The 21,943-nt window shown below is 42.1% G+C and overlaps 2 protein-coding genes across 5 annotated transcripts; one reads left to right on the plus strand and one right to left on the minus strand.

Annotated features, from left to right (window-relative positions):
* The first annotated feature begins 1,527 nt into the window (after nt 1–1,527).
* On the plus strand, nt 1,528–13,293 carry POGLUT2 (protein O-glucosyltransferase 2). 4 transcript variants are annotated; one of them, XM_049815676.1, is made up of 10 exons: nt 1,528–1,647; nt 3,974–4,179; nt 4,596–4,801; nt 5,561–5,638; nt 9,418–9,590; nt 10,580–10,817; nt 11,402–11,611; nt 11,980–12,069; nt 12,612–12,716; nt 12,933–13,292. In XM_049815676.1, exons 2-10 carry the CDS (start codon nt 4,098–4,100, stop codon nt 12,948–12,950), a joined length of 1,200 nt encoding a protein of 399 aa, XP_049671633.1. In that variant the 5' UTR covers nt 1,528–1,647; nt 3,974–4,097; the 3' UTR covers nt 12,951–13,292. The 4 variants fall into 4 exon arrangements, with proteins under 4 accessions (XP_049671633.1, XP_049671634.1, XP_049671631.1 ...); XM_049815677.1 differs by having other exon boundaries at nt 4,008–4,179; XM_049815674.1 differs by lacking the exon at nt 1,528–1,647 and adding an exon at nt 1,658–1,881 and having other exon boundaries at nt 12,933–13,293.
* Nucleotides 13,294–13,352: 59 nt separating this feature from the next.
* Nucleotides 13,353–21,574, minus strand: TEX30 (testis expressed 30). Its single transcript, XM_049815681.1, has 5 exons — nt 21,542–21,574; nt 19,244–19,474; nt 17,735–17,786; nt 16,017–16,258; nt 13,353–14,827 (listed from the first exon to the last, which is right to left on the minus strand). Exons 1-5 carry the CDS (start codon nt 21,557–21,559, stop codon nt 14,654–14,656), a joined length of 717 nt encoding a protein of 238 aa, XP_049671638.1. The 5' UTR covers nt 21,560–21,574; the 3' UTR covers nt 13,353–14,653.
* Nucleotides 21,575–21,943: the final 369 nt, after the last annotated feature.

Genomic DNA, 21,943 nt, shown 5'->3' on the forward strand with positions numbered 1-21,943 from the left:
ATCATGGAGAGCGTCCCTCCTGCCTTTGCCAGCTGGAAGCCTGTTGAGCCTTCGTCGGCCAACAGCCTTTGAAATAATTAAACAACTCTGCCTCCAAAGCATTTTTCTCTGAGCCAAATTATAGGCATTAGGATAGCAGCAACGTTGGCTTTGCCAGCCAGGACTAAAATTAGGTTGCATGATTTATTTTACAACTTGTTTGGGTGCTGACAAATAGTGCCAGATCTGTACGCAGATTCCCCAAGCTGCGCTTCTGTGGGGGAGAAAAGCTGGAGGAGATAACGGCAGGAGGGTAGAAGCGTGTCGCCTTTACTTCATCGCTGCTGTGCTGTTTTTACCATGCCGATGCTGCCCTGCTAGGAGGAGGAAGGACGTTCCATGAATTCTGTAGCTATGAAATTTCTTTTACAATAAAAACTTCTTTAAAGGTCTCTTCCACTAAAGGAGACTGACTCGTCTCGTGCAGCAAAACATAAGCTGAGAAGGAGCATGATTTCAGCTTGTGAAATGCATCAGGAGAGTAAGGATGGGGAAGGGAGAGGAGCTAAAGGGTCATGGATATAAAATAGGGCCTGCGTGAATTTTTCAGCTGGAGACTGCAATTCTAACTGCTGAATGTCCTGTAAAATCATGTCAACGGGAGCAGCGGGAGACAAAAGCTGTGCCTTTGAAAGTTGGAGCTTAGTAATTTTTTAAGACTTTTTGTAATGAGGTTTCTGGTTGGAAAAGGCTGTGTTCATTGACCCAAGCGGTCCTTTCTCAGCTTGCACTTTTATCAAAGCAAGTCATTTTTTGTGTGCTTTTCTCTAAAAATAGTTGCAGTGATTCAAAATGTGAAATACAAGGTCTCTTTGAAATCTGTGACTCCTTGATGGTGAGGTTCGATTTTTCCGTATTGTTTCCCTTAACAAGAGAAAAGCAATGAGCAGCAAAAGTGAAAGTTATCGTTTGGGATTGAAGCTCTCCCCCGAAGAAGCCTTAATTTGGGTGAGGTTTCTGTGGCTAAATGACAAAAGAAAAGCATTTGGGTGTGCGTGTGTACGTGCGTGGTTGAGAACGGCATCGGTGTCCCACGCTCTCTTGGATGGCACGCACCCCCTTCTTGCCGTTGTGGGGAGAGTTTTGAAAACCCGTTTTCCCGATCGTAAACCCTTTATTTCTCACCTTAATGTTACTGAAACGGAGAAAACTGGGGTGGAGGGGGGGGAACTCGTGCTCATGACACGGAGAAAACGTCCAAATGTCAGCGTGGGAGGCAGAACTGCCTCTACCCCCAGTGCCCTTCTTCTGAGGTAATCCAGCGGCAGGTCCCAGCCAAGAAGCCCCTGGAGCCGGCGGGCCGCTCCGGCGCTGAGGCAGTCTTGGGCTATCCCGGTACGGGCCACCAGCCGCCTTTCGACGCTCGCCAGCCGCCTTTCGACGGCCACCAGCCGCCGATCGCCGGCCGCCGGACTACAGCTCCCGGCAGCGCCGCTCTGCGCGGGAAGCGCGGTGCCGCCCGCCCCGCCCCGCTCCCCTCAGGCGCCGGGACACACACACACACACGCCCGGTTCCCTGAGGAGACGAGGCGGCGGCCCCGCGATCCGCCCCGCTCCATTCCCGCCCGATGCAGCCGCGCTGAGGGGGCGAGGCCGCCCGGTGCCGCGGTGAGGGAAGGAGGAAAGGCCTCGGCCGTGTTTCTCCGTCGGGGGGGGGGGGGGGGAGGCGCCGTAAATGCGTGTCCTGTGGCCGCTCTGCGTCGCCCTGGGAGCCGTCGCGGCGGGCGCCGGCGGCCGGCCGAGCGCCGAGCTCAGCGCGGTATGGGGGCCCGGGCTGCGGGCGGAGGCTGCCCTGCCCGCTCGCTATTTTTACGTGCAGGCCGTGGACGCCGAAGGGCAGAGGTAAGCGCGGCTGGGCGGGGAGCGGCGGAGCTTTCTGCGGGCCCTTCCCCAGGCGTCCCCGGGGGTGCGTGGCTTTACCCACGCTGGGCAGCCCCTTACATATTTGCGGGCCCGGGGTCCAAACCGCAACGGCTGGATTTCTTGTGAGGGAGCGAAGCGACCACCCCCCCCCACACACACACACACACACACCACCGCCGCCTTGAACCGCAGCCGTGCCCCCTCCTCGGCCAGGCCGACCTTCCCTGCGTCTGTCCCGGCTGAACGAGCCGCTGTCACCTCTGAGGCAGAAATTTACCTGGGATTTTCCTGTAGAAACGGAGGGCTGAAGGCTCACTGCGTGACTTTTTCTGTGTATCACTTAGAAAAAGCTTTTCAGGAGGATCAAATACCTGCACGAGGGGCTGAGACAAGAGGATTAAAATGTTAAACGGCAAAACACGCGTATTAGTCCAACCAACAATTATGGTTTATTCTGCTTTGTCAAAACCTTAACAATACCTAATATGTATAATTTATGATACATGTGCTCAGGTGTCCTGCTTGCTTCTACAGTTAGGAACATCCATATTTCCCCTAAACACGTAGGCACAAGATCAGTAGAGTCATTTAGGAATTACTGTATAGGCCATTAGGTAAACTTCATAGGAATGAAAGAGGTAAACTTAGTTTTCAGAGGATACTCGTGGCTTTCCATTTCTACAGGAAAGAAACCCTGACCATACAAGCTAGATGGGAGCTCAGAGTGCTCCGTCCAGGTTGTCCAGATTAGATGCACCGTGGCACGTGCAAGTCTGGAAGCTGCCAGTTCAGCTTGTCTTGAAGAGTAAATATTTCCTGCATTTAGTTGAACTGGCAGCTCTCTAGTATGTCTGGGCAAGTTTCAGGAAGGATGGCTGGGCTGCTGGGCTGTAATCTGTTAGTCCACCCGCTCCCACCACCTCCCTCTTTATCCCAAGCTCTCCCTACGTATTTGGGACCGCGTTTAAAGAGGTGGAAGAAAGTTGGCAAATGTAGCATTTTGACTGTGCCAACTTTGTTAATACCTCTATGATATGTGATAACTTAATGATTTTTCAAATTATTTTATTGGGTTTTATGGAGATTTTTCTATAATTGGTGTATGGTGAATTTTACCAAAATGTCGTAAGTACACAATGAATTACATGATCCCACTATAATGTTTTTCCCCTACCAAGAAACTAGCATTTGTAATATCCTTTTTTTCCCCTGTATGAGCTACCATAATGATAAAGAAGTTTAATTTTGTTCTTTACTTCCTTAAATAATACCTGGAAAACAAACTAATCTGGAAACGTTTTGCTCCTGTATGTAAAATAACAGACTTATTAAGCTGCTAAAGTGAAGTTTGTTCTAGTATTTTTTTTATAGGATAGAGTGGTTTGGGTCGGAAGGGTCCTTAAAGACCATCTAGTTCCAACCCCCCTGCCACGGGCAGGGACACCTTCCACTAGACCAGGTTGCTCAAAGCCCCATCCAGCCTGTCCTTGAACGCTGCCAGGGATGGGGCAGCCACAGCCTCTCTGGGCAACCTGTTCCAGTGCCTCACCACCCTCAGAGCAAAGAATTTTTTCCTTATATCCAATCCAAATCTGCCCTCTTACAGTTTAAAACCCTTGCCCCTTCTCCTGTCCTACAGGACAGGACACCAAGATATATCTACCAAGATCCACTTATCTGCGTGCTCTCTACCTTCCTATCATTTTACACTTGAACTACTACTAATCAAGATCTGTGCTGGATTTTTAAAGGTTCTCTATTCCCATATAATCAAAGACCGTATTTCCAACACTGTTCAACATATAGAGCACCAAGTGATGTTGGAGGTGTGTTCATGAGCATTGGAGTGGAACCTTCTTGATACCTAATGCTTCTAACAGCATGGGGTGTTTTAGGTAGCCTAACAAAATTCTCTTTGGAAAAATCGTGCCTTGTGAGCATTAGGATGTGTTTGTAAAGACCTGGTGTGGCTCGGTGAAGTCACTGGAAATCTGTCAACTTGAATGGATCAGACTAAGAAAGCTGTTGTGTGTTTCCTTTTTTGTTAAGCTCCCATTTATTCTCTGGGTAGGTTCACTTCATCACCGGGTGAAAATGCATTCCAGGTGAAGATCACTGCTCCTGATGAACAGTTCACTCGGGTTGGTGTGCAAGTATTAGACAGGAAAGATGGTTCCTTCCTTGTAAGGTATAGGATGTATGCAAGCTACAAAAACCTGAAGATAGAAGTTAAAACTGGAGATAAACATGTCGCAAAGTCTCCATATATTTTAAAAGGTAAGAAGCAGCACTACACACAGTTTTCCTATCATGGCTTCTTCTCACAAACTGTGTCCCAGAATGTCTTCTAGGATTAGCATAGAACTCTGCGGGACCTCAGTACTTCTCTGGACTATCAAATCCCATTGGAATTACAGATTCATTAAAAGTGTCCTGTGTGTACTATTCTAAATAATAAAAAGAAACAAATGCTTTGAAGTTGTTGCCTAGCAAATACATGTAGAGGGCTCATGCAGAAGCTGATGTAGCTTGGCCTGACTTCCTTGGAGTCAAAAAAAGTTCAAACGTGTCCAGTTAGAGTTGCTGAAGGTTTGGCCCTAAGCAATGAATGCTCAGTGCCTGACCCTCTTTTGTCATCTCAACAGCTCAGTAGTGTGACTTTAAAAATAAAATAATAATTGTGTTCCTGATAGGACCTATTTACCATGAAAACTGTGACTGCCCTCAGGAGGAGAGCAGTGCATGGCTGGAAGAGATGAACTGCCCTCAAATCATTCCACAGATTCAAAGAGACCTAGCAAATTTTCCCATAGTTGATCCAGATAAGATTGCAGAAGAAATTCCACAGAGGTTTGGACAAAGACAGAGTTTGTGTCACTACACCATCAAAGATAATGAGGTACGGAAAAGGTTGATCTGAAGTCTGTATGGGGATTTGGTGGGAAGTCCTACAGCTAGGCTGTTGGGCTGTTCCCAGTTGAAAGGCTTCTTGTAGTCTGTTCTTTAAGAAACTTCCTTTGCTTGCTTCTCTGTCCTGGAATACTTTGCAGTTTGTATATGAGCTCAGTAATATCTGTTCTACTTTGTAAAGTGCTTTTTGTACCTGTTACAGCTGAAGCACAGTGAAAGCAAATTACTTTCCAAGCAATCGATACAAGTACTGGGCACAGACCCCAGTCTCCTAAACGCTAATTCAGTTTCCTGTTCTCTGAGTAATATTGCTGTTGAGTGTTACGATTATCTAATTTGACATGCATCAATAAATTACGTTATGCATAATTCCAAGGTAAAGAAATGCCACTTTTGGCTCCACTGAGGATCAGAGCTACAGTTCTTTTTAACAAAATGGTACTGACTTCAGCAGAGCTTCATATGGAAATGAGAACAATGGAACACAACAGCAACAGGCAACCAGTTTCTGTTTCCATGAGACAGACCTAAAACATCTGCAAAAGCAAGCAAAGCTTGTCCTTTTTTTTTGGTCGCTTTTCTGCGATGAGTTAGAGAGGAGATTCTGAAGCTTCTTGACTGATTCATAAATCTATACAGCCATACAATCTGTCTGACTAGTTACTAAGTGATTAAAAGAGCTCTAAATTGTGCCAGCCGTTCTCTGAAATGAAAACACCAGACCAGTAAAACCTGTGTTTATTTTCAGGTTTATATAAAGACGTATGGGGAACATGTTGGCTTCAGAATTTTCATGGATGCCATACTGCTTTCCTTGACAAGAAAAGTGAGTACATCTATACAGTCATTTATTCTGTATGTCCTAATTTATGGAAGCCTGGGCTTAACAAATATACTTCAGCGTAATTGTTGCTATTTCCATTGAAAAGCTCTTCTTGTTCTTTGATTAATAATGGAAAGGTCAGATGGATTTTCCTTGTTTGAAGTTGGCATGTTCTAGAATGCTACCTGATCAGCATATTTTTCCATAGACTAAATAAATCATCCTGTAGCATCTAATAGAAAGTTCTGTCTCCCCTAGTACATTTTACAGGATGACTCAAAAAAAAAAAAAAAAAAGGGAATGTATATTGTTCCCTATTAAATTCCGTATGTTGAAAACAAGACAGGAGGGGTTCAGAAAGAGTACCAAAAGCTCAACAGGTGGCGTGTGGGGAAACTCGCTTCACGTACAAGCAAAAAGCACCATGTGGACTAGGGAAACTGTGGAAAAAAACTGACATTATGTACATAGTGACAGTATATAGCAGGGCTGAAGTTTCAGCACACACAAATAAGTGATTATTACATAAAGACAGTAGTAAGAGAAATACAAAGATACCCAAGTTAATATCTGTTTTTTGACTGTAGAAAGACAAAGCACTTTGTCTTTTAAAAAGGAAAGAAGGAAGAGAGAGGAGCTACTGAAGTGTGGAGTTGTTCACCTAAAAAAATTCCTTAAAAATCTAATATAAAATATACACACTATGTCTAAGCAGCTGAAAGATAACTGGTATGAAACAACATGGATTTAACCTAAAAAAAAGCCATAACTATATAATTTTTTTCTATAACAAGATAATAAACTTCCCGTATGGATGTCAGGTATCTTAATTTTAGTTAGGCTTTTGATCGTAAGTCTCACAAGTTTCTCATAAACAAGGTAGGAAGACTTTGCCTAGAAGAAACTACTGTAACCTGCTTGGAAAGCCTTACTTGGAGAATAGTTGCCAATGTTTCCAGAGGGGCGAAAGGCGTCCCAAATGTATTCTTCAGAGATTTATCCTAGGTTCAGTCCCCATTTAATAACTTAGTTATATTTTGACTGAGTGATGGACTGGAGAATATGCTTATTGAACTTTTCAGATAAGAAAAATGGAAGAACCTGCAAGCACTTCATGGTACAGTGTGATAAGTAAAGATTTTCTTAATAAGTAAGAGAAACTGTATGGAAAAATGGATAAAATAAAGTGACACGGGCTGGATAAGTCATTTAGTTCTGACACCTGTTTAAAATAGGGAGTGGTTATTTTCTGCAGAAAAATGTGAAGGTTACAGTATCACAAATTTAATGTGAGTCAGCAGTGGCATGCTGTTGCAAAAAGCTAAACACACACATTAACAGAACAAACACATGAAAGAAATGTAAAGTAACCTTTCCACTATACTCAGGATTAGTAATGGATCAGTTATGCTACTGTGTCTGCCTTTGGGTGTCATGCTTCAAGAAAGATTGTTCAATTACTGACATTGCACAGGAAAGTCGTAAGAACGACTAGACATACAAATGAAGATCCATTTAAAGTGGGGATTGTTTCATCTAACAGTGTCTAAGGGAAGACACCAACATAGCCTTTAATTATCTAAAAGATTGCTTTGTGGCAGATGGAAGTAAGCTGTTCTTGGTGCCGGTCATGTTGCACAAGGAATAATGGAATTAAATTGCATCAAAGTTATTTAGGCTAACTGTTGGAAAAGATTTGCTAACTCCTAAGACAGAAACTGTTTACAGATCTAGAAAACACAGTTTGTCTCATCCCCATTAAATACTTTAGGAATTTCTATTAAGACAGTGTCACTGAAAGACAATAGATCTACTGGGTTGGAGAAGAAGATTTAATCTGCTGAATGATTTTGCCATTGAGGATGTTTAATACAATGTGTAGCGTCTCTATGTCCATTACAACCATTAGATGGCACTGTACTAATAAAGTTTAGTGCTGAGGATCAGAACGTGTAGCCAAACCCCCTTTGAAATGAAGGTACACAAATAAAACCTTTCCTGTCTGTATACTGAAGACAAAAAGTACTGCTTTGGGTCTCTGCCTTTAGAATTTCTGGATGTTTCTGCCAAAGGTTTTCCTGTGTCGACAAGGTAGAGAAGAATATCTTCAGCCGTTTAGGAGGGTGTTTGATATTTGGCAAATTATAAATTTCTATCTCTGTCTATAAAGACAATTTAATCTAGAAACTTAATGAAACCTATCTGGGCCACAGAAGAATCCTGCAATGTTAGTCTCTGACCAGCTGTTCTGATCTGAAGAATAAAGGGGTTTGAGAGGAGAAATGCTTTGATGCCTATATATGATGAGTCATCAGCAATATGTTTAAACTCTATTTTTATGTGTATATGTATATTTTTGAGAATTATTAACATTTATAAATGTTCTTTCTTCAGAGAAGATATTTTCTCATGTAGGTATTAAGATAGTTGATGTTAACACTTGAGCAAAATGTCCTAATCACATACAACCATGATCTCTAAATTATCTGTTAGTAGTCAGGACAGAGATCTTGGAGTTATTCCAACAGTTTTCCACAAATGCCAGTATAATAATCACGTGTTTGTAATAGTCAAATACCCAGTTAAGACTTTTTAAGGAGGGAGGCAAAAACAAAAGAAAAAAAAAGATTATGGCACAGTATAAAACCTGTGACATGCTTATCTTGTGAAAAAGGTGCAGTTCTCATTTCACTTTCTCAAAAAGAACTACCTAGCAAGAAGGCTATTGGGGCATGCAAAGGCAAGCTAATTTGACTAGGATTCTTTTGCTTGGAAAGAGGCAGCTGAGGGTGATGTAGTGGAGATTTATATTTTAAAAAAAAATAATGTCACAAAGAGGGTGAACTAAGAACAGATACGACATCAGTTCTGCGCTGACATTATACATGCCTTCAGGGTTCTGTAAAACTCAACCATATGTTGCCGTCAGCTGTCCAAATTGAAACGTCCCACCATTTTCAGTTTCTTGTCACAAGGCAGCTGGTCCATCCCTATCATAGTAGCTGTCTTTCTTTGTACTTTCTCTTACTTCGTTTGCAAATACCAGAACCACACACAGTGCTCAAGATGGAGGCACATCAAAGTTTCATATAGCAGCAAAATTATGCCCTCTGTCATGTTGTTACAACATTTCCTGGCTGTCAACAGTATTTTACTTGAATTTTGGCTGCGACTGTGGTTTCAGATATGGTTCCATACTACAAACTATTTTAAGTAAGTGAGGATGTTATGCTTAATAATTAACTCCAGCACTGACTAAACGTGGCCTTCCCATCATGGCTTTTCATTTCTGTTACTTCTCTTCTGTTGGATTTAAGTCATCATGCAGACATGGGGTAAATCAGTTCACTGATGTGACACAAAACTAATTTACCACCCAAAAGCAATTTTCCATACAGTCAACAAGGTGGTTCAGCTTACCTTGCAACTATACGATTGCTTAGTAGATCCCAGTGCTAGCCTGGTACAAAGATTGTGTGACCAATTATGTAAAGCATAACAAGAAACCATCCTCTAAACTGGGGTGTTCCTATCCTTTAAAAAAAAGAGAGAACATTTATGTGACTTTGTGCAAATCTCAAAAAAAAAAATTACCTTCTAGGCTTTACTCTCAGTACTTATAACATGTTTTTAAACTTTAATGATTTATTATAGGTACATTAAGTATATTAGAGACCTGGCTATTTTTTCTCTTAGTGAGGTTGTTTTCAAAATACAAGATGCCAGCAGAAGAGTACTGCTTTGAATTAAAATGTATTTGTGCCTACTTTGCTTCTGTTTAGGTGAAAATGCCAGATGTAGAATTTTTTGTTAATCTGGGAGACTGGCCTCTGGAGAAAAGGAAGTCCCCACAGAACCTGCACCCCATCTTCTCATGGTGTGGGTCCAGCGAGTCAAAAGACATTGTCATGCCAACATATGACTTAACAGACTCAGTTTTGGAGACTATGGGACGGTAAGAAATTGCTTAAAATTTTCACAAAATTCACAGTGAATGGTCTTCCAAAAAGATATTTGTATTAACAGTATATTAACAGGTTTTATTTATTCATTGAGACATTGGCACCCTGCGGGTAGGCAATAACTGCGTAATCAATATCTTAACATTAACCAAGTTATGTATTATATAACATAAATGACATGCATTAAAATACTTAACCGTTTTATTTAAAAGATCAAAAGTAATCTAAACATGGTCAAGTCACTGAAAACAGCACTTAGAGGGAATGTTTCAAGGGTAGGTATTTTGTTTGTTTGCTTTGTTCCCCCCTCCCCGAACATGCTGGCAAATGGCCAGGTCTCTTTTTTCCTGATTTTCCAAGAATATTTTTTCTGTACCTTTTAAAGCCCAGCGTAGCCAGAATTCTCAAACTAGGACCAACCATCTCCCACTTTGATTACTGATCATAACTCGCCTTGGTAACTGCCCTGTTGCTGTATCAAAACACTACAACACCAGCTTCTAAAATGATCTTTGTAATCCATTTTGAACCTGTTTATCATTTCACTGCATTTAGATCAGGGTCCTTTGTCTTTATTAATCAAGACTTTTTCTAAATTTGCTTCCCCCTCCCCCCCCAGTTTATGTGTTTTAATTTAGCAAAGTTTTTAAGGAAGTGAAATACATTGTATTAAGCTACCCTCCATCACCTTCACTTGTCTGGCAACCATGTCCACTTCTGACTACTTTTTTTCCGTGACAGCTGACAGGTACTCTTTCCACACGCCACGTTGTTGATGAAGTGATGCTGTTGTGCCACAGGCCTGTGAACTTGATGTTCCTTATCTATTTTTATTGCTGCAAAATACCTATACGGGCGTGCTCATGACTGACTTACCTTCATCCTTGGTATTTGCCTGTTGGTACTGTAAGCTCTTATAAGTAATTGCACTCAAAAAGATTTCCAGTAGGCTTCACTATTAAATCACTTCTTTCTCCTCCAGAGTCAGTCTGGATATGATGTCAGTTCAAGCAAATACTGGCCCATCATGGGAAGACAAGAATACCACAGCATTCTGGAGAGGGCGTGACAGCCGCAAAGAGAGGCTTGAACTTGTAAAACTCAGCAGAAAATATCCAGAGATCATAGATGCTGCTTTCACAAACTTCTTTTTTTTTAAACATGATGAAAGCCTCTATGGTCCCATTGTTAAGCACATTTCATTTTTTGATTTTTTTAAGGTAAGCTACTAACCATTTTTCACAGAACTATGTTCTCAGTGTTTCCCATTATCAAATAACTTTGTATGTATTATTGATAATAAAGTGATTATTAGTTTTTCAGCACAACACCGGTAACAAGCATGAACAGGCATCCCTCCAGTGGGATTAACTGCTATGTAGCTCTTACACTGAGGATAATAATGTTTGATTTACATCTAAAGGTTCTGTAGAACCTTGTGTAATCTATATAACTCCAAGTTCCTTTTTATTTCTTTTTCCTGATTCAGCGATCAGGACTACTAACATAACTAACATAGTGGGAAAATCAGTGGATGAAGTGGCACATCTACCCTCACATCCAAGGATGAGCGTCCAAGAATATCCGGAGAACTTAATTGATGAAGAGGGCATCTCTGTGTTCCCTGCACTGTGATGAAATCCAAACTAAATAATAAAAGCTACTTAAACATTGATGCTTGCCTAGCCAATCCTACATTTCTCAATATCGGCAAGTCAGTAACCAGTGCCCTCAGAATAATATAACCTAACCAAGCTACCTGGATCTTCTGTTTGTTAATAACTTATGGTCATTTTCTTTCCAGTATAAATATCAAATTAATATTGATGGCACAGTGGCAGCATACAGATTGCCTTATCTACTAGCAGGAAACAGTGTGGTGCTCAAGCAAGACTCCATCTACTATGAGCATTTTTATAACGAGCTGCAGCCATGGAAACATTATATTCCATTTAAAGGTGACCTGAGTGATCTACTAGAAAAACTTCAGTGGGCAAAAGAGCATGATGAAGAGGTAAATATACATTTAGAATTACTCAGCAACGTTTCTAGGCAAAATAGAGCGAGCAAAAAGTGCATTTCTTTAAAACAAAAAAATCTATTGGGAAGATTTAAAAATTATTGTCATCAAACTCTACAAATAAGAAAAATACTTTTGAAAAAATACATAACACTGCCCTTAATTTGAAATTTAAAACTTTGGAAAAATTAAGTGTATTTTGATAAGAATGCCTTACTTTTAAAATTAAGAATGCTTAAATAAAAATAAGTAAGTTATCCTAAACTGTCAACTCTGTACTTAGCTCCAGAATCAATACTGGCATCCTGAAATAACTACTGTTTTTTGAGAATTTAAAAAAAACCTTTTATTTTCTTTGACAGGCAAAAAATATTGCAAAATCTGGACAAGAATTTGCAAGAAACAATCTCATGGGAGACCACATTTTTTGTTACTATTTCAAACTTTTCCAGGTTAGTATATATTTTTAACGGCTCCTACCACAAAAATAGAAATCCCACAAAAAGAATTCAGGGCAACGGAGCTGCTGGAAATTGGCCAGTCCAGTACTTGAAGCCACAAAGCGAGCAGCAGCCATTTGGAACTTCAGTTGGTTTACAAACTCTGCATGCAGTTATATCCTCTGAAACCCCTTAAGATTATGCTGGCGCTTCCAAGAGCAGCAGTCAGATCCCATAAATCTTGATCTAATCTGCAAGAATATGTTGCCCACAACGATCAAAGAATTCCACATCCGACAGATGCCCCGTGAACCACAGCTGCAAATATCTGTGCATTAGCACTGAGGTACCGAAAGTCCAGCGAGGCACCCGCAGGGGCTCCTTTCAGCAGTTAAGAATCCACTCGCCCTGTCCATGACACAGTGTGGAGTAACAGATTGTGTAGCCCTGCATTTTTTACAGAATTACTCGGCTGAGTTGGTGCAGTATTTACAACTGGGTGTACACACTTAACAAGTTTATGAATTAACACCGCCTTCCTCTTTTAAAACCAGGAATATGCCAGCTTGCAAGTGAGTGAGCCAAAAATCAGAGATGGGATGGAGAAAGTGCAGCAGCCTGATGATGACCTTTTTCCATGCACTTGCCACAGAAAAAAGGTACAGTACGTAGAGCATTAAACGTAAAGTGCTGGATGTCTTTCCTTCTTATTCAGCCAAACTGGAACAGGCATTGCCCAATAGCCCATGGTATTGGTTACCAGACCATTAATGCCTATCGAACTTAGAAACATTTTTTAATGTATTTGCAGGACTAGACAGTTAAAAATTGAGTTTCCAATTAACTGAAAACTGTTTCTTCTTTCATGACTGCAGGCCAAAGATGAACTCTGACAGAAGGAAATGAAATAACTTTTTTAATAATTTACCTACATTCAGACTGTCATCTTAAGGAAAGAAGAAAAATTTGGGTTAAAATGCCAATGCATAATGTCAATGGATATTATGAAGATTACTGTATCATGATCTACATCTGGAAGAAAACCAAGCACCCCCTATTTCCTTTGTTATCATGCAGTGGTTGCAGAGCCTTGCTCAAAAACATTTTTATAATTTTTTTTAAAATAAAAACCATGTTTGTATCAGTAATGTCTTACTGTCCTGAGATACATTGGAAATGCAGATACTTTTTACTCATGCTTGTTACACTGAGTCTATTCACAAGTGTTCTGCAAAAAAGGGTAGGTAAGAATTTTAAATCTAGCCCCCACCCCATGTATCCAACCAAAGTCATCTTTTTCAGACCATGACTTTGTTCCTCCTGAGAGAATTGGTATTCTCAAAGACAATGATGTGAGGTTTATAATACATCTTTTTAACCTGAAGGGAAAACGCAGCGCTATTGAACAGTTCAGGGATATTAGATAAAACTTTTAAGTTCCATATGAGTTTTCACAGCTGCTTTGTCTGTGAAACTCAGTCTCTTTGGCAATACGAAAAGAATTAGGTAGCATTGAACAGTGACTACTGAAACTAAACCAAGCATTGTTTCAACAGTCTAGTCGCTTTCCAGTGATACTAAGCAATTCAACTATTACTTTTGAGCATATCAACATAATCTCAAAATGATCTATAGGTGAATTTAAAGTCACGTCTAAATTCATCAAATCCTAAAGTTAACGCATATGTTTGCAGTCCACAGTGAGGATTTCTCTCCTCTGTAACACAACCAGACAATTTAAAATCCATACAGCTTTTTTCTTTGCAAACATTTAGATGTGTGCTATGCTTATGAACATTACTGCTGGGCCATCAGCATTCTTGAGGCATCTTGTGAGAAACAACAGAAGAATATTGTATCATCTGATTAACATTTTTAACTTTCACCTGCCTATTATTTTTACTAGAGCAAAAGCAAGCCTAAGGAACAGTTTGTTTCATCGTGTGGTAGACAATATATGGTACCATTTAACCATACTAACCTACAGTCTTGAACAGATTTTTTTTATACAAAATAAAGCTCTCCACTCTAAGCACCTTACCAAAACATGACAGAAACCCTCTCGGCTCACCAGGGCTGACCTGGCGTATGTTTACACAACAGCTCCTCGCAAGACCATGGGAGTGCCGGGGACGGCACCACGGCAGAGTAGCACAACCGATCGGGGCCAGCCTCGGGGACTGTGCTTGTGGAATTCTGCACAAGGGTAGGTTTTCATTTCGAACAAACAGCATCAGTAGTACACTCAGAAATGAAAGGCACCTAAAGATTTGCTGTTAAATAGATTTTGTTTCTAGTATATTACTTCAAGTATTAGTCAAAAGCATTTACTTAGTGCTCTCTATTACTAAGTGTTGTATACAGTTATTTGCAGAGAAACACAGGTAACAGTGCTGCCATATTAAATATTTTGTAAATTTTTTCCTTCCTTTAAGAAGTTCTTTATTGTTTTGCATAATTTTTTTTCATTCATACAAAAAAGTTTTATTTGCATTTACACTCAGACCTCTGAAAACACCTGTTTTAAAAAAACAACACCTCTCAGAAATAAACTAATCTGCCACATTTAGGAACAGCTAAATCAAGATACTGCAAATCATTCGCGCTCCAGTTCAATATTCTCTCTAAGCCAAGAAAAAACTTGGGCATTTATTTCTTCCATGACATCCTCTGTTGTCCGTCCTTTGACTGCCATACCATGGTTTGCTTTACCAACCCAATGGATTTTCTTAGGGGCTTTCATTTTGCTTGCCACACCTTCTAGCAATTGCTATGGAGAAAATAAGAACGAAAAAGTTAGATAATCTAACAACTGCCACAACTGTGCAACTCCTAGATGTCTCTTGCTTTGCCTGTGTAACGTGTAATAGGCAGCTCTTAAAAACAAGATGGATCTGCATGCACATTAAAAACACCTTGATAGAAAAGATGTGATGATAACTGTACTCAGTCATGGAATTTGCTCAAAGGTTTGTCCTCACTCAAACACATAAAAGCAGAAAATTAGAACTTCAAAAACTGCAAAGATCACAGCTACCTGCAGGCTCCTTCCCCACACTGACGAAGGAATCCACTTTGACTGCCAGTGGGTAGTACCAGCAATAAAATGACAGAACTTCTTAAGTAAGATTTGTCTACAGTGGCAGAGTAGCAATCCAATTCCCTAGAGACTGGCTTTGACTCCATTCAACTTTCTCAGCAAACAGATCTCAGAACCAGGTCAGAAAGCCTCAACAGTTTCCCCTTTAAGAGGGCACTCCAAGGATCTGCCAGTTGGTAGCCTGACTTATTTTCGTGACGACAACTCACAAAAGCATTATGAACTCCTCAGAAAGTGTCCAAGCATGGAAAATGCCAATTGCACGCACCCCCAAATTCAAGCTGAACTGTTCAAGAACAACAGATACCTATTTGCAAGAAAACAAGGCAGAAAAGCACTGTATTCTCATCTCTGCACACCTGTTCTTCATCTCTACAAAAATACCACTTTCTACCACAGAAGTCTGACTCGTGGATAAAACTGCTTTACTAGAAGAATTTGTCATGAAAATGTGATGAATGTGAAATTGGTAGCACAGTAGTGTTTGCGTTTTGTAACCTGAAATGGTTAAAACAGAATAGCAAATAACTCGCTCCTTCCATAGGCCACTTTTAATTTGTACAATCCTATCAAAAAAGACATTACATTTAAATCAGCAGTATTTTAGTGGCCCAAAGATGAGTTTACTAAAGTGGATGATAAAGCACGATGCAGAAGTTGTAAGCAATGAAAGAAAGCACCACCAGGCTTCCTCATGTCTGATGAAGTTTCCTACCCAAGGCTTCCTTCTGAAGATACATACATATTTAGAGAAGGCTGTCAATCAAAGTCACAGCTGTACATACCAGTGCAGACATCACTCACTCGTTTCTATTCCTCCATACTGCCCCTTCATAGCAGGATTTACAAGGGTACTCACTTTTTCACACATTTCATCTGCTGATCCCGAGACAAACAGCACTGGACACCTGATGAATAACAGATCTTCATCCCGTAGCTTGGACTGAAGTTTTGGTCGATGCAACGGGTAAGATAAACATATTAGACCTTGAATGAAGTCGTCATCATCATCCTGGCTAAGCTGACGTATCACAGAGGCAGCAGCTCGTGAGCCCATGGAACGGCCTTTCTCGCATGTTAAAATAAAGGAAAAAAGGGTATCTGCTTCTGTCACCTCGCCTACATTCTGTTCGAGTAAACAACTCCTAAAAACAATCGAACTGAGTGTATTTCAGTGTACCACTAGTACAAAATGCCAGGGATGCTTTTATTCATCTACTCCATGAAAAATATTAATCGAAATTTCAACATTTTCTGCTAAAATATTTGCCTGGTTATATTATGATTTCACATCCCCATTTAAAAAAGAAGGGGGAAAAAATAAACCAAACATAAACAGAGAGGGTTCCTTTGCAATACTGGAAGAACAACAGCCCATCCCGGGGGCAGGGGGAAGAAAGGGACAGGTCCTATGCTCCAGAGCCTTGAAATTCGAGATAGCAATGCTGTTATTATCTTGGATAATTTTTTTCATGCAACTTTAATCTGCTCAAATTAATAACAAAGTTTTATGCGCCTTACTCCCAAAACAAACCCAGCAGGTGTTTATGCACACCTCAAACTTCAGCCTGGGAGTAAAAGTAGAAGGGCAGAAAAAAAAAATCAACAAAGTGTGAACATGTAGCATGAGGTCAGCCAGTAACAGCAAGGGGATATCAAAATACCTCCTCAAAGAGGAGGCACATGAGTTGACAATGCTCTGTAATTGAGTGTTGGAAGTGGCCGATTCCAGTGGGATTAACTTGCATCAGCGCAGATTTTGTTTCACTTAGTCAGAGAACACTCAGAGTTTCCCGTATCAAGTTATTCCTAATCACACCCATCTACTTCCCTTTTCACATAACAGATCTGATTTTTTTATCTGCCACTAGGTTTTATCTACCAAAACCTGTTTGGGGAAAATGGTTTTCCATTTACCAGTAACCAGAACTCCTCAAGACCTGCAGTTAAAAAGCACACATGGATTATCACAGATCTCATGCCCCGTTACTTACAAGTGACAAGGAAGTTTTCTCCCAAAGTACCTGGAAAACAAGGTCTATTGCTCTTTCCTTCCTCCTTCTGGAGCGAGATCTGTGGCATCACAAGGAGGGCAAACAGGTCTAAACAGCTGTGCTCCCAAGAGAATCCGATGAAAGCGGCAGGCTGGGTGCTCCCATTTGCGACCCGAGCAGCAGTGCCACCGGAGAGCCGAGCTACGCACCCATCCAGCACAGCCACTGGCTACAGGGCTGGTCGCATTCAGACACCCAAATGTAGATCTCTAAGTGGGCTTGGCACCTACGTTCCCACAGCAGTCATGGACTGCTAATCAATTAATGAAGGTCACAGAGCATTCAACTGTCAGCAGATAGCTGAATTGCTCTCCCTAGGCAATACTGACTAGCGGGAGTTTATTCCGCTTGCTCCCACGTTAGACTGCAAACTTTCAGTGCCCACCTCAAACTGAAAGCTGTCATCCACATCTGTTCATTCATTTCTTACCAAAGTGGGACAGACTTCAAAAATGGAGTAATTACAGACTGCTATCATTAGAGGCAGTATAAGAGAGAAAATTATAGATAATAAAAACAATACCTGCAAGGAAGACACCCGAAAGTTTATAATCATCAGAAAGCTTTAAGTATTCCTAAAGAAATAAGATAAAGAGAAGCATTACAAGTCAGAATTAAGACAGCTGGGAGGGCGGGGTTTTTTTTGTTTATAGCTACCAAACACAAGATGGGAAGCTCTTTCAGTACTGCAGGTTAAACAAAAGAACAGATACATACAAGTTGCTCTCTTGTTTTTTCACACAAATGATTTCATAATATTTTGCAGCAACAACTTAATGAACACAAGCAATTTCACATTAGCTCTCAGCAAAATACCAGATGCCCTATCAAGTTACCAAAACATTAAAGATTACTGTGTATCCACTTAGTTATAGTGACAGACAGCTGCACTCTTAGCCCATCAAAAGGCAAAACAAGTTAGCGAAAATGCCCTTCACTGAGGTCACATATTCCCAACAAAAAGTTTAAGACAGTTATGTCTGACAGAAGACATAAAAGTCAGCAACGAATTTTTCAGTCTTGAGGAGATAACTAATCAGATGCTATCTTAGCAGAGGCCTTTACATTACCTTTACACAGCAGCATATTAACATAAACTCACAACATTATGCTTCTTCAAAAAAGAATGGAGAACAGATCCACATTAAAACTAGCAAAGTCTAGCTTCAAATTAATGTACATATAATCACAATAACATCATAAAAATTAATTCCTTAAGAACTGGCCTTAGTCCCCCTATAAAAATGTCTGATGCTCAATGCAAAGTGCTCAAGCTACCTTCACATGCCCCAGTAAAAGTAGCTAGATAATCAGAAGAAAATTTTCACTCCTTCCTACACACTCCAAAACAGGAAGATACTCTAAGCTGATACTATTATAACAAAAGGTTACTCATTTTAACAAAACCTAGGTACATAAGAACATCTTAAATAAAGTAGCAGCAGCAGAAAGAGATAAGCACAGGCATACAAGTTTAAACCGATTCTGAAATCAAAGACCGTTTTGATTCCAGGGGTCTCATATGCTACTCCCAATCTCTTTTCTTCAACTCCTCCTATGACCCAGAATCCCCTACTCTTTCCCCAAAGTCTTGTTCTCCCAGCTGCCAGAGACCCAGCACAATTCTCAGGTCAGCTGCTTTCCTCTCAAAACCACTCCCAAAGCTGTATCCCTTAATCCCTCTCCCCTCACCAAGCCCTCCCAGAACACCTACCTCTTGTTTCCATCCTAAATACTTCCATTTTTTCAAGCTGTAAGTTTTTCCACAAAACACCCTTGCTTTCTACACATCCTTCTCTCAAGCTTTTCTTTCTCTCCCTGAACTCAAACCCACATACTTGCTGCAGCTGTTCCAGCTACTGCCCATATAAAAATTGCTCCTGCGGTTTCTGTTCACAGACAGTGCTCCATTTCACTAACTGTCACTCCTAATTTTCCCATTGTTGCTTGACTAATCTGTGGTCACAATTCAAGAAACCCAGAAGAAGACATACATGGATCTAAGCTTTGGCAGAATTTGGTCACTTCTTACCACAACTGTTTTGAAGGCCTTAGTCCTATAGGCAATGTTAAGGCCTTTACAAGTAAACCGCAGGCACAGAACTCCATGGGATGCAAGATAAGCTGCCAAAGACACTAAATGAGGGAAATTCATATCTCCTCCAGCTCCATGGGTAAGAATCACTCCATATGTTGATTTCTTCTTTGGGACAGAAAAGATAGCATCAAGGTATTTGTTTCCAAAAGGTATTTTCACTTTAACCTAGTAATGAAACAGAAAACAATATAATAAAAAAAAAGTAAAGAAAGAAAGCATTTTCCCAGTCCACACCTTATGATGAAGACAAATCAGACAATTAAGAAACCAAAATTGCACGTCCACTTTTATTCCTTTTGTTTAAGAGTACTAAATGAGTAACTCTACCTCTGACTCAAAGATTTTCCATGCAATAATGGGCAAGACAACTTATTGGTCCACACCTTATTTTCTTCATTAGAAAATGAAGCGTCCCTAGCTTCAAAGGATGCTTCAAGGCATAAACTGATATGTTTCTTACCTTCTCTATATATCTATATCTAGCTATTTAAGAGCTAACTGCCATAATAGACTTGAGTATTGTCTTCCACAGTAAGAAAAATTAACTCTTCTGTAAGACTTGTTCCCCAGGGCTCGGTTTTGGGGCCAGTTCTGTTTAATATCTTTATCAATGATCTAGACGAGGGGATGGAGTGCACCCTCAGCAATTTTGCAAACAACACCAAGTTGGGAGGGAGTGTTGATCTGCTGGAGGGTAAGCAGGCTCTACAGAAGGATCTGGACAGGCTGGATCGATGGGCCGAGGCCAATTGTATGAGGTTCAACAAGGCCAAGTGCCAGGACCTACACTTGGGTCACAACAACCCCATGCAGTGCTACAGGCTTGGGGAAGAGGGGCTGGAAAGCTGCCCAGCAAAAAAGGACCTGGGGGTGCTGGTTGACAGCCGGCTGAATATGAGCCAGCAGCGTGCCCAGGTGGCCAAGAAGGCCAACGGCATCCTGGCCTGTATCAGAAATGGTGTGGCCAGCAGGAGCAGGGAGGTGATCGTCCCCCTGTACTGGGCACTGGTGAGGCCGCACCTCGAGTCCTGTGTTCAGTTTTGGGCCCCTCACCACAGGAAAGACATGGAGGTGCTGGAGCGTGTCCAGAGAAGGGCAACGAAACTGGTGAGGGGCCTGGAGCACAAGTCCCATGAGGAGCGGCTGAGGGAACAGGGGTTGTTCAGCCTGGAGAAGAGGAGGCTGAGGGGAGACCTGATGGCTCTCTACAACTGCCTGAAAGAGGGTTGTAGCGAGGTGGGGGTCGGTCTCTTTTCCCAAGTAACAAGTCATAGGATGAGGGGAAATGGCCTCAAGTTGCACCAGGGGAGGTCTAGATTGGATAATAGGAAAAATTTCGTCACCGAAAGGGTTGTCAAGCACTGGAAGAGGCTGCCCAGGGAAGTGGTTGAGTCACCATCCCTGGAGATATTCAAAAAGTGCATAGACGAGGCACTCCAGAATATGGTTTAGTGGGCATGGTTGATGGTTGGACTCGATGATCTTGAAGGTCTTTTCCAACCTAAATGATTCTGTGACTTAAAAATAAGTAAGAAATATGAACTCTTCTATAATTACAGTCTCCTATAGTGGAAATAGTATTTTTATCTCCCATCTGTCACAGACATTATTCAAATAAAATAATTAAGGAAGCCCCTAAACATTTATTACAACCAAATTACTTTGGGTCTGTAGAGCCATATGGAGTACACAGTATTAAGAGAAGCCCATGCTGGCAGCAACTGTTTAATCTTGCAGCTGTAGGATCCACGTACAAGCGTGATTACATAGCAGAAAGACCAAAATGGAGTATTGTGAAAAATGGATTTCAATACACTAGTTTTAGGTATTACGCGCAACTATAAGGGAAAACAAAACCCACAAGGACTTTTTTCATCAAGTGATGGCAGGTGTCACAAGACGCATATTTCCCCTATGTCTATAATCGATATAGCCGGCGTTGAGCTGGAGCCGCTGCCTCTACAGCCCCTGCCCAGCTGAAGCGAGCGGGGGACGCCAGGCAGGGGACGGCAGCCCCAGAACGGCCGGAGCCGCCTCAGCGCAGACAGCCGGCCAGAGGGAGGCTCAGCCGGACCAACGGCCGCCTTTCCACCTCTCCCGGCCGGCCCCCTCCCCACCTCCGGCGGCTCCTCACAGGGGAACGGCTGCCGCCGCGGCACCTCACGCGCCCAGGAGCAAAAAGCGCGGGCAGAGGGCAGAACGGGAGGGGGAGGGGGAGGAGGGCGGCCATACCTCTACCGGCCCGCTCATCCCGCCGCCGGCCCCGTGACGTCACGCGAGCGACAGCCCTCCGCTGGAGGAAACCTCCCCGGAGGAGCGGTGGGGGCGGGGTTTGCTGGCTGCCGCGGTGTTTGATTGGTCCACGGGAGGGGAGGGGCCCCGCCCCGAAGTGCGGGGCGCAGCGGACGGCTGCGCGGGGGCTTCAGGGAGAGAAAATGGCGGCGGCGGCGGGCGGGCGAGATGGCGCGGGGGAGGGGGGGCCTGTTCGCAGCCGGCTCGGTCTGGGCTACCGGTACCGGCAGGTGTTGGCTGAAGGCGGGAATTTTGAGCGGGAATTGGGTTGAGCCGTGTGGGGAGGCGGCGGGAGGCACCTCTGAAGTAGCCCTCAGAGGCCGCGTCCGGGCGGGGGGGGGG

Source organism: Accipiter gentilis, chromosome 13 (assembly GCF_929443795.1).
Source record: "Accipiter gentilis chromosome 13, bAccGen1.1, whole genome shotgun sequence".
Classification (NCBI taxonomy): Eukaryota; Metazoa; Chordata; class Aves; order Accipitriformes; family Accipitridae; genus Astur; species Astur gentilis.